Source organism: Bos taurus, chromosome 22 (genome assembly GCF_002263795.3).
Source record: "Bos taurus isolate L1 Dominette 01449 registration number 42190680 breed Hereford chromosome 22, ARS-UCD2.0, whole genome shotgun sequence".
Classification (NCBI taxonomy): domain Eukaryota; kingdom Metazoa; phylum Chordata; class Mammalia; order Artiodactyla; family Bovidae; genus Bos; species Bos taurus.
The window spans coordinates 44,824,225-44,836,996 of NC_037349.1; the positions used below are offsets into that span (position 1 = coordinate 44,824,225).

General features: G+C 38.5%; 1 protein-coding gene across 8 annotated transcripts in view; it reads left to right on the forward strand.

Moving 5' to 3' along the window:
- Positions 1-12,772, forward strand: part of ERC2 (ELKS/RAB6-interacting/CAST family member 2) — a 980,761-nt gene that overhangs the window by 284,849 nt on the left and 683,140 nt on the right. For 5 of the 8 annotated variants that reach the window (XM_024982903.2, XM_024982905.2, XM_059879784.1 and 2 more), the window contains 2 exons: positions 5,856-5,930; positions 8,773-8,814. In XM_024982903.2, the coding sequence (XP_024838671.1) occupies positions 5,856-5,930; positions 8,773-8,814 (117 nt within the window). 8 annotated transcript variants of the gene reach the window in all.

Here is a 12,772-nt window from a genome sequence, read left to right on the forward strand (position 1 = left end):
GGTTTTATTCCTTATAAGTGCCGATTAAAAGATATAGCTTCAGAATATTCTGCACTCTTCCTTGAAATTTGAGAATGCTTGTAAATGCTTTCACGGGACTTCTGGGGGTAGATAATAAAAGGCCATGAAGTCTCTGGCTTATTTCTTGGAATCTTTGCACTTCAGTATAAGAGGTTGGAGGACCCTGGGGCTGCCATGCTGTGAGGAAGTCCAAGTCACACTGAGAGGCCATACATAGTTGCTCAGATTTAGAATTTCAGGTAAACCTGGCCTTCAAGTCATTTTCTAGCCAAGAAGACATACGGCTGAAGAAGCCATCTTGGAAGTGGATCCATCAGCCGCAGCTGTTTCAGCGCTCTAATACCATGCTTTTAAAATCAGCCTTCCTTGTTCTGCCTCTTATGAGTTTCTGACCCAGAATTAATGAACATAATAAAATTGTGGTGATTGGACACCACTAAATTTGGGGTGATTTTTTACACGGCCATAGATTACCAGAATGGTAAGGTGGAAAGTCTGGATATAAATAGTAAATTACTTTTGGATATAAAGTTAAGTTTTGAATTTTTTTTTTGTCTGCCAAAGAAAATATAGAGTATGTGCAAATGTTATCCTGTCAGGCTCATCTTGGATGCTAGTGTCCATCCAGATTAACTCACTAGACTTTAGATTCTCATTAACTGCAGAGAAATGTCATCCTGATGAACCACTTGAGGTTTCATGCTCAAAATTCTGGGTTCATGTTATATTTCCATGTTGATCACCTGGAGGAGCTGGCAGTTTTATACCAGGTAAGGTCATCCTAGTCATTAGATTATAGAAAAATAACCTCAGTATCAGTGTCACAGTGAAATAGCCAATTTTCTTCTTTTTATTGTTTTTGAAATGAGAATGGGTGTGATTAGAACTATCCACCAGAGACCAGCTTTTGAGAATCAGCTGCTATTGAAAATCTGGATGTCCTCAGATCTGGAAGGCCAATAGAAACTCATTCATAAAGCTTCTTTTACTCATCAGAAAGGGGAACAAGGCTAGGACTGGACAGGGTCCTGACCGCCCATCCCCATAAAGTGCTCTTTTGTCTCATTAAGTGGTTTTTAGCCTGTAGTGTGATTCAAAGGTGAACTTCTTGGGTACTGGACTAGGCCCTGTGAACCAGCTGAATTGATACAGCATTTTGTTGGTGTATGCTTCTGTATCCATTTCTGGGGATAATCCATAGCTTCCGACTGATTCTTACAGAAATCAGTGACCCAGAAAAGCATAGGAACTGCTGAACTTGATGTTTCCATATTGTCATTTAAAAACTTATCAGTTAAGTTCAGTCGCTCAGTCATGTCCAACTCTTTGCGACCCCATGACTCGCAGCACGCCAGGCCTCCCTGTCCATCACCACCTCCAGAGCTTACTCAAACTCATGTCCATCAAGTCGGTGTTGCCATCTCATCCTCTGTCATCCCCTTCTCTTGCCCCCAATCCCTCTCAGCATCAGGGTCTTTTCCAGTGAGTCAGCTCTTCGCATGAGGTGGCCAAAGTATTGGAGTTTCAGCTTCAGCATCAGTCCTTTCTATGAACACCCAGGACTGATCTCCTTTAGGATGGGCTGGTTGGATCTCCTTGTAGTCCAAGGGACTCTCAAGAGTCTTCTCCAACACCACAGTTCGAAAGCATCAATTCTTCGGTGCTCAGCTTTCTTTACAGTCCAACTCTCACATCCATACATGACCACTGGAAAAACCATAGCCTTGACTAGACGGACCTTTGTTGGCAAAGTAATGTCTCTGCTTTTCAATATGCTATCTAGGTTGGTCATAACTTTCCTTCCAAGGAGTAAGCGTCTTTTAATTTCATGGCTGCTGTCACCATCTGCAGTGATTTTGGAGCCCAAAAAAATAAAGTCTGACACTGTGTCCACTGTTTTCCCATCTATTTGCCATGAAGTGATGGGACCAGATGCCATGATCTTTGTTTTCTAAATGTTGAGCTTTAAGTCAACTTTTTCACTCTCCTCTTTCACTTTAAAAACTTATAGAGTAAGTAAAATCTTCTCTTCCCTCATCACTGCACCCAGATGCTCCTGGGGAACTTCTTTAGTTTTATTTAAGATCATTCATTGCCTATTGGGTGCATCTTTCAGATAATTAAGGATAGTTGGAGCACCAGCAACCAACTCATCTTACTCTTAAGTTTAGAAAAATTTGGCCAGCACTCATATGTTAAAATCACTTTGCAGTAGTTAAAGCATAGAGAGCTGGGATCTCTACATATAAAGGCTGAAAACACTGAGACTAACTTAATACAAATTCATTTTTCATGTGCACCACCATCCAATGTGGGTGTTCAATAGACTTTTCATGTGGTATTTCAGGAACCTAGGTTCCTTTTCTCTTGGGGTTCTGCCATCTTCTTGGGTCTTGTGTTCCTTTAGCAGCAGGCAGAAAAAGAGGGAGAGATGCAGACAGGGTGAGAGATTGCTAAGGCCTTGAGTTCCTCATTGTTACCCGTATTCCACTGGCCAGAAATAAGTCACATGGTCTCACCTGAAACAAGGGTGGTGGTGGTGGCATTTCCTAACAATAGCCTCATGCATTACTTTGCCAACAAAGGTCCGTCTGGTCAAGGCTATGGTTTTTCCTGTGGTCATGTATGGATGTGAGAGTTGGACTGTGAAGAAGGCTGAGCGCCAAAGAATCGATGCTTTTAAACTGTGGTGTTGAGAAGACTCTTGAGAGTCCCTTGGACTGCAAGGAGATCCAACCAGTCCATTCTGAAGGAGATCAGCCCTGGGATTTCTTTGGAAGGAATGATGCTAAAGCTGAAACTCCAGTACTTTGGCCACCTCATGTAAAGAGTTGATTCATTGGAAAAGACTCTGATGCTGGGAGGGATTGGGGGCAAGAGGAGAAGGGGACGACAGAGGATGAGATGGCTGGATGGCATCACTGACTCGATGGACATGAGTCTGAGTGAACTCCGGGAGTTGGTGATGGACAGGGAGGCCTGGCGTGCTGCAATTCGTGGGGTCGCAAAGATTTGGACATGACTGAGCGACTGAACTGAACTGAACTGAATGAAGAGGAACAAAATCTTTGTTGGGCAACTGATCCTTTCTGCTACAATCAGAGTGTGCTTTTTAAGGATCCCAAATCTTAGAGATGAATAAAGTGGCTGAGATGGGACTTTTAGGCAATCCATAAAGTCTTCCCTGTGGCTCAGATGGTAAAGAATCTGTCTGCAATGCAGGAGATCTGGGTTCGATCCCTGGGTTGGAAAGATCCCCTGCAGAAGGGAAAAGTTTCCCACTCCAGTATTCTGGCCTGGAGAATTCCATGGACTGTATAGTCCATGGGGTCGCAAAGAGTTGGACCCAACTGAGTGACTTTCACATAAAGTTTTCATGTGGCTCATAATCTTCACTTACCTGACACCTTAAGAATTAAGGTGATCCTCAGAAACTGTGAAGTCTGAGTTGATTGAAATATGTTTAAAATAGGAAAATTACAGTTCTTGGATAATTGGAAATTTTATTTATTGTTTTAAGGAGCGACAGAGAGATTTGGGGCTGGTTTTTGGACTGGTTTATAATAGGACTTGTATAGTCACAGCAAAGAGAACTCTGTTTTCATTTTTGCAAAACTATTGCCACAAGTTTAGCTTTGTTATTGCATGTTTGCTCTTAAAAATGTTTCCATGCTTGGCAGAAATTTTAATGGCACATGTTTTTACCCTAATGGTTTTTATCTTTTTTGTGTTGCTTAGTTGCTTCACAATTATTATTTTTTTGTTTTATACAAGCTTAACCTCTCTCCTCAAATTATCTTATGATTTTTGTTCTGAAACTTCAGGGGCTATGGTATGAAATTATGAATTTCATTCTCAGTTTTTTTTCATTAAGATACTTTTGATACCACATGTTATCAGAGTTGTTGACCTACCTATGAAATGTGTTTCTTCTATGACTTACTATGGAACAGTTCTGACAAGTTACTTACTTTCTGTTTTCTCATCTGTAAGATTTTATTGATCCAGTGAACTCCAACAATCTTGGAAGTAATGTTGAGGGCTAAGTCGACTTTTTCTTTTTTAAAGGCTGAATTCCTTATGTGATGTATCTGATAATATACTGAAACTGGGTCCAGTAATACTTGGACTCATTCCTTACAGAAATATTTTAGGGGGAAAAATGTCCTGATGTTGAGACCATTTTAAATAATGCCCAAGCACCAATTCTAATTCTTCTCAAATTCAAGGTTGAGAAATAGTTTTGCATAGCTCTGCTGATTTGTGTCAGTGATGCCTTTGAGGAGAAAATATGCTATAGTCCAGGGGTGTAGCAGTAATTCCCCAGTACTGGTCCCTAGATGTATGTACCATGGTCCATGACCATGGTCTTCTTGGGCTGCTGGAAAATAAGAACAAAGTAATAGGATATGGGTGAAAGGTTGCCTGTTTTCTTAATCCTGGAATCCAGGGAAGGACTATCTTTTTCTCTGTGACTCTGTCCTGAAAAATTTTTCTTGATGAAATGTTCTTTCTTAATGAAATGGTGATGATAATAGATGTTAGTAATGGTGGAGGTAGGGTTATTTTTAATGTCTTTACTTGGATAAAGCCAGAAATTATATTGGTCCACTTCTTTAACACTCAAGGTTTTTCTTTTCCTTTTTAAAAACGTTTGTGGTCCAGTGGAGTGTAAAGTCGCTCAGTCATGTCTGCCTCTTTGTGACCCCATGGATAGCCCATGGAATTCTCCAGGCCAGAATATTGGAGTGGGTAGCTGTTCCCTTCTCCAAGGGATCTTCCCAACCCAGGGAACGTAAAGATCTAGCACTACTCCAAGTTGATGTTAAATGACTTTTCTGGAAGCAAATAAATCTTATAGCATTATCCATAGGTGACTTATAATTCAAATAAGTCTTAATGGAATTATTCCATAGGTGAGTAACTGTACCAGCAATTTTGACATGTGTAAGCATTTTTGTTTATTCCTGTCATTGGTTATTTTCATAAAACTGTTGATAATTATCATTAAGAAAAATAAAGTATAAACTTAATAACCTTATCTGTTCTCTTCTGCCAAGGCTATCTTTTAGTCTTGATAAACTTTTTTTTGGAGACATACAAAAAGTAAGCCTTGAAGCTTAAAATTGTAATTATGTTTTTTGCTTTTTATCTATAAAGAATTTCTTGAGTTTATATCTGGCTTTAACCATTTTTTCTCCCCTCTAACACTATTGCTATTAATGCCGGTTTTAATTTCTTGGCATCATAAATGCACAAACATATCACACACAGATGTGGTTTTGAGCAAGGATTGAAACTGTAAATTAGGAAGCAAGAGATTCACAGGGTTTCATCAGGCCAATTCACTGCAAAAAGTGACACAGTTGTACTGAAAATGTTTTAAATTGCTCATTTCAAATCTACTTCAGTAGCAAAATACCATGCGTGCAGCAGATTTGCAACCACGTTAGTCATTTTCTTTCCTCTGTTTCCTTGCTGTGTTTGTATTGGGAGCACAGAGTAATGTAATTTAGTAAATTATGATTTGATGGCTGGGCAACAGCCCCAGTGTTGAACAGTATTTGGATTATGATTACTTGCTGGCTTTGTCACAGTTGACATTAATTATTGATGGAAGTTTCAGAAATAGCGCATGTGCCAGGAGCTTTTCACCGGATCGCGAGCTCCAGGCAGCAGGGATGCTAACAAGGGTGGGGGAAGAGGCACCTGTGGCTTGTTTATGTCTGTGCACTGCGAGCCTGGACCGGGTGGGCTGAGTGGTACCTGTGCGTAAGTCATGGTGTAAGGGAAGGATGAACCGTCAGGCTTATTTCTATCGTGTTCCTCCCCAGGAATTACACCGAAGAAGCCAACTTCAGCCGGAGCCAGCCAAGACGAAGGCTCTCCAGACTGTCATTGAAATGAAGGTAGGAGCTATTCACATTTTTCAAAGACAGCTGTTTCCTCGGAGTTTGTTCTAAACTTGATGGTGACTAACACAAACGCATGAAATGTACGGTTGTGTTTTCCTTAGGCACCCTGATGGGTGCTTTTCTTCTGGATTTTTTTTTTTTTTGCCTTCTCGGGTATGTTTAATTTATTGGCTCTTTAATGAGGATGCTTTTTCTGGGCAAAAGAATAAAGGGCTCAAGTATCCTTTGGCAGAAAGGAGCTGGCTTCATTTCCAGAGCATAGCCTGTGCTTTCAACCCTAAGGGAGGTTTTGTGTGTGCTTTAAAAGTAAATTTCTAAAGCTAGAATAATTCTTTTTCTTCTCTTCATTCACATGATAATGAAAAGACACCTTGAGAAACTAAGATTTGGCAAAGATAAGTTGTTTTTTGTGCAATGGAGGTGTTAACTAAGTAAAATCATGCTATCAGCAAAATGTACTTTTCAAAGAATAATAACTTTCTTATGACTTCAGTATTTTCTCCTAAGTCTGAAATTAATAATTATTAAATACAAAGTACTCTATTTAACTGGGGGAGCATAGAGATATTTAAAAGAAGCAAAGATCCTCCTGGATGGATTTAGGGCATTTAAAGAATAATGTAGTATATAATGATGACTGAGCCATTAAGAAACCAATCTATGAAACCCAGTTGCTTTGTCAGTTTATAAAGATTTGAAGTCTTTTACTTTCACTTTTTGCCCAAAGGAAGCAAATAGTAGATTATTTCTTGTAAGAATAAATGATTATTGATTTTAGTTCCATGAGGGAAAAAATTCATAATGATGATGTTTGCAATTTGGATATTTCATGCCTAAGTATAACATTTGAGAGTTTGCTAGTCACCATCTTTCTACAAAAGAATTCTAAAGCTTGCTGATAGGGTAATGATTTTTCTGTCTTGGAACACATTATTTTGGATTGTCTGCCAAAAAATTCCCAAGTCCGGGGGGAAGGAAACTAATACAAGCTACTGAGTTCCTGGCATTACAAGTCTAACTTGAGTTTTTTTTTTTTCCCCTAGTCAATGACAATGTCTTCATCCAAGTGGATGTTTTTTGGAAATAACGTAGAACATTTACTTTAAGACTTTATGTCCCCTAAGTGAGGTTACATGATTCATGGTACTTATAAATACATTTGCAGCAAATTGATTTGAAAAATATTATCAAAGGGATCAAATGCCAGTAAGGTTAAAAAATAATTGCTCATCTTGGCTCATCTATTCTTTTTGGATTTACATAATTTTGACTTATTTTGTAAATAAACTAACTATTCTACACTTGTAGGGGAGTGTAGAATCTTGTAACAGAGATTTCTTCCTCACTTCACATTGGAACCAAACTTGAAACTTGGCCAAGGCTTAAACAACAACAACAACAAAAAAAAAACCAAAGAAGAATAGAAAAGGAAAAAGACAAGACAAAAGATTTTATTTCAGTTTTCTGCAAAGAGTCATTCAGTCTCCTTTCTCCCTACCTCCATACCTACCTCCCCAGTTCCAACACAATTAGTAATAGGATGTATATAAAACTATTTCCAAAGCATTCTTTTTTTTTTTTAAAAGGAAAAATTGTGTTTCAAAACTCTTTGGAGAAACCAGGAGTGGCATCTCTCCCAGAGTAGTGGTCATTTTCCTGTTAAAGGTCTCTGTACAAAGACTATTAGTGCTTTCTTGTGATTTTAAGTATAAAGTCTGTTTGCTTATAGCTTACTCTTTTTAGCATCATATGTTTTATTAGAAAACAAAAAATAGTAATAGTTATAACTATTTAATAGTTAATTAAAAACACTCCTTTGGGCTGTCTACATAAGAAGGCCATATAAAATATGTTTTAAATTATAAAATATAATTTTTAGGGCAAATTCACTCCATATGTTATCAGTAAATTGAGTCTGGAGTTTCATTTTTATTTAAATGGATGCCAGTGATGCTGATTGGTAGAACACATTTTTAGGACAATTGATAATCAATATACTGTCAGGGAACTGAGCCTGGAGTTCTTCTGTTGTCTTTGAATGCCTGTTAATTTACAAAGCACTGCCTTCTGTTTTGTCAGTGGAGAAGTCTGGGTCCCATTAGCATCTATGCTCAGTGTGCATAAATTGAGTTATGTGGGCAGCTGGTAGAAGCTCATCTCCTCAGTCATGTGTGTAAGGTTGTGATGAAGGCTGTGATCTCTTCTGATTTTGTATATTATGTTTCTGTGAAATGGGAGGGAATATTGGAAACCCATATTTTATAAGCATTAGGGTTGACTACCAAATAGAACTAACCCTTAAAACTAATAGGTGCAACTTGAGACAGGGTTGTATTTTAATTTAAACACCTTTGGATAAAGGTGTCAGATACTACCTTGGCAAAACCTGAAGTTAAAAGGAGCTTTCCTGGAGTCAGTTGGACATTTAGTTTTGGGGAGGTGACATGAATTAAGGATTTAGAAGCTACCCCTACTTTTCTCTTACTTCTCAAAGAAACTGAGGATGAAATTATGAGTCCTCATCTTCTCCAAAAATATACTTTACATTAACTCAGAAAGTTGTTATGAAAATCTGTGAAATCTTGCCCCAATTAGAGCGCTTTTAGAGCCACAGTCTGGTAGTTCTAGTAGATGTCTGTGTACCTCTCTGGGCTTTTAGAGTTGTGAAAATACATCTCTGTGGGGGAGGGCCATCTGCATACACTGAAGTGGGGGAAATTCTCTTGCAGCCATCACAACCACTGTCAGCCAATTCAGTCAGGGGGGCTAAAGTCACCTGAATAAATATGAAAGGAAGCAAAGTAAATGAAGTTATTTGTGATTTATCTTCTTGCAGGAAGCTCCAAGTTTTAATTTTGATCCTGATTTGGTCTGGCAGGTACGTTCCAGGTTTGCACTTAGAACATTGTGTCTTTCAGAAAAATTAGTTTTCCTGTAGATGTTGCAGTGCTCTTCCTTTTCTTGCTTTTGTGACTAAAGATTCTTTACTAAGCTTCCCTTTCCTGCTGTTATGGAGAACAATTAAAAATGTAGTTAAATGGTTTCCCCCCCCTCCTTTTCTTTTAATTCCTTGAAAAGAATGTGTTTTAACCTACTTCTGTTATAAATTTGACATGTCATAAACATGATGTTCAAAAGTTTCACTTTCTTGGGTTCATTCATAAAGCTATATCTAGTGTTTTTTTTTTTTTAAACGAAAATGAATTATGGTAGCAACAGTACTTGTCAGATAATATCTGTTTTTTTTCTTTGATAGTTAAAACTAAGTGAATGAAAATCTAATTTAAAATGGCTAAAGCCTAAAGGAAATGTGTTGACCCATGTAACTGGGAAAAACAAGATATTGTTCAGGAATAGCTTGTTCCTGGGGCTCAAAGATGTTAACAGATTCCATTTTCTCTCATTCAATCTCTCATTTTAGGTTTCTTCATGTAAGTCTGTTTTCAGACAGACCCTTTCTGTGTGTCTGAGCAAAGTGGCTGCAGCATCTCCAACAATCACAGATAGAAGGGATAGGGAGAAAGAAGACTGTGTTTTTAAAAAATGGAAAAAAAAAAAAAAAAAGGAAAAACAACCAACCCTAGAATAATAACAATTCCTGAGATGGAGCATAGAATTTCACTCCAAATTTAACAACTCAGGCTGTAAGAAAAAACTTGAAATTCTCTAAATTCCATTAGCTTAATAAATTAGATGACATTCATCAAGAAAAACTTTGTTAGCGCTAAATTCAGCACAGTTTATCAGATGGGATATATGAGTGACATATGGGTTTTAGTAAGAGTTGCAGATAATATACTTGATCTGGTGAACTTGTTAGCTAAAGTGGATTAAGAAGCTAGGGGCGTAATGTGACTATATGACAATATTTCTGTGGCAGCTGAAGTGAGGATTGTGGTTATTTAGGTTTCTTGTCACATAATCAGCTGTGGCACTTTTTGTGTCACGAGTGGTTCTTCTTGTGTAACATTTATCCCCACTAAGCTTTGCTATGGAAACTGAGTAGTAAGCAGTTCAATACTGAGCTTGACCAAGTTGTTGCCTCGTAGATGTGCTAGTGGTGAAAGAATATGACTTTGTGTTCAAGTGCTACCTCTAATGGTGAGGTTGATCTTTCGATTTTAAATCCACAACCCAAGCCTTGTCTTTGTGTTCAGGCAGATGTCTGCTGTTCTTCTGCATGGGGTTGACTGAGCTAATTTTCCGTTAAGAGATAGCTTGGTGTTTGATCAAATTCAGGCAGTTCAGTTTCACCAGGCGTGGAAGGGATACACTGGAGCATGGGAAGGCAAGAACTACCTGGTAACTTTTCCCAGCATCACATAATTAAGAAGGGAAAGATTACGATTTCAAACCTTGGCCATTGAGTGCATCCCACTTCCCACTGTGAATGTAATTTGAGTCCTGGGATCTAGTCAGGAATACCATGAAGTGGCTGAAATGTTTTCTTTGGCTCCAGGGCCTACCTAGGTTTATGTTACCCATCTTTGGAACTGTTATTTTATATGAGTCAAAACATGGCAGTCAGAATTGTTTTTTCTCCCAAGATTATGTGTTCATTGCAAATTTGTGTCAAGCTTCGTTTTTCTAGTCAAGGCATTATGATGGGTCTTAGGCCTTGAAAATAAGCCATGGCTCTTTCTGTGGCTACTAAGAAGAATTAACAACAAGAAAAAAAAAATACTACCTGTATCACCAGTGACATCTACAGCTCAAACACTACTAACCACACATGGAGAACCAGGTATGAGGCATCTGGCATGTAATAACCCAGGAGCAGGCATGAGTAGCCAAATTTCACAGATGAAAAAGCCATGTTTTAGAGAAAATGAACAGCCTGCCCAAGGTCCTACAGCAGGTAGGTTGGCAGCTGAGAAATGAACACAGGTTTCTTCTCTGAAGTTCCTAGACTCCCTACTCTTACAGTCTGCTTTTACTGAAGACGGTTCCTAAGTTCAGCTGGTTTTTCTTTCCATGCTTTGGAAATTATGCACTGAGTTTTGCATCTTTGAAGGGGTTGAGGCAGCTCATGAGAGCTCAAGAGGTCTATTTGATATTTTTAGTAAGCTGCAATATTGTACTTTGTGCTGTAAAGTAAGATTCATCATTTTTACATGTGTATGTTATCAACCCTGCAAATGGGCCTCCAAAATAATGTACCCTACAGCCAACATATGCCCTGTGTTTTGTTTTTTTTCTCTTTCCTGGGTTTTAAGTCTTGCCCTGAAGCCTTTATAGCAACCTGGAGCATAACTCATTTAAACTTGCAAAGCCCTGTGTTTTTGATGTGCACTATCCACTTACAATATAAGAAATTATCCTTTAGCTTATTTTTTCTTGAGCAATTTCTTCATCTTCTCATCTTTCAGCTGAAAAAAAAAAAAGCCTTGTCCCATTTAACTATTTTCCTTAAATAAGGGGAAAAAATGTGGGTTTTAAGTGATAGCCAGAAAAAGCAAAATGTCAAGTTAAATGTTAGCTCTGGATGATATATGGTTGTCATTTAGAAGCAGGGAAGATTTTTTTTTTAAATGAACTTTTTTCTGCTCAAACTTTTCATATATGTGTTTGACTCTAAATGTTCGAGTTGTTAATTTATAATTCCTGCTATAAACAGGTTTATTTTGTGTGAATATAACTCATGAATTTGAATTACAAATACCACTGCTTACCAAGCAGCTTTTTTGTGCACAGCACCATGGTGGGCCTTTCAGAAAAAGTGAGCGCTCAGTCTTTAAGGGGCTAATGGAAGGAATAGGGCTCTTATACAAGCCAGGATCTAAATACTGACCTAAGAACAGCAAAATGGGCTGCAAAAGCTCAGAGGATATTAAATAAGAAAGGAACAGGGAATGTTTTTTTGGAGAAGATTGCATTTGAGAAGAGCCTTGAAAAAAATGGCATGATTTTGAAAGAGGGTAGAGGGATTCTTTATAAACAGTAGAAACTATATCGGCAAAGGCAAGGAGGTTGGAAATTATGAGACATATCTGGAGAAGAACAAACTATTCAGTTTGGTTGAGAGAAGACTTTAAAAAGCAATAGAAGATCAAATGAAACCATAAGAAAGTGGGAGAAATAAAAAATAGAGAAAAAAGCTGAAATTAATGAAATAGAAACCAAACATATACATGTTCAGTTCAATCGCTCAGTTGTGTCCAACTCTTTGCGACCCCATGGACTACACCACGCCAGGCCTCCCTGTCCATCACCAACTCCCAGAGCTTACTCAAACTCATGTCCACTGAGTCGGTGATGCCATCCAACCATCTCATCCTCTGTAGTCCTCTTCCTCTCCTGCCTTCAATCTTTCCCAGCATCAGGGTCTTCTCCAGTGAGTCAGCTCTTTGCATCAGGTGGCCGAACTATTGGAGTTTCAGCTTCAGCACAATCCTTCCAATGAGTATTCAGGACTGATTTCCTTTAGGATGGGCCAGTTGGATCTCCTTCCTGTCCAAGGGACTCTCAAGAGTCTTCTCCAATACCACAGTTCAAAAGCATCAATTCTTCGATGCTCGGCTTTCTTTATAGTCCAACTCTCACATCCATACAGGACTACTGGAAAAACCATAGCTTTGATTAGATGGACCTTTGTTGGCAAAGTAATGTCTCTACTTTTTAATAAGCTGTCTAGGTTGGTCATAACTAAGCGTCTTTTAATTTCATGGCTACAGTCACCATCTGCAGTGATTTTGGAGCCCCCCAAAATAAAGTCTGACACTGTTTCCACTGTTTCCCTATCTATTTCCCATGAAGTGATGGGACGAAATGCCGTGATCTTTGTTTTCTGAATGTTGAGCTTTAAGCCAACTTTTTCACTCTCCTCTTTCACTTTC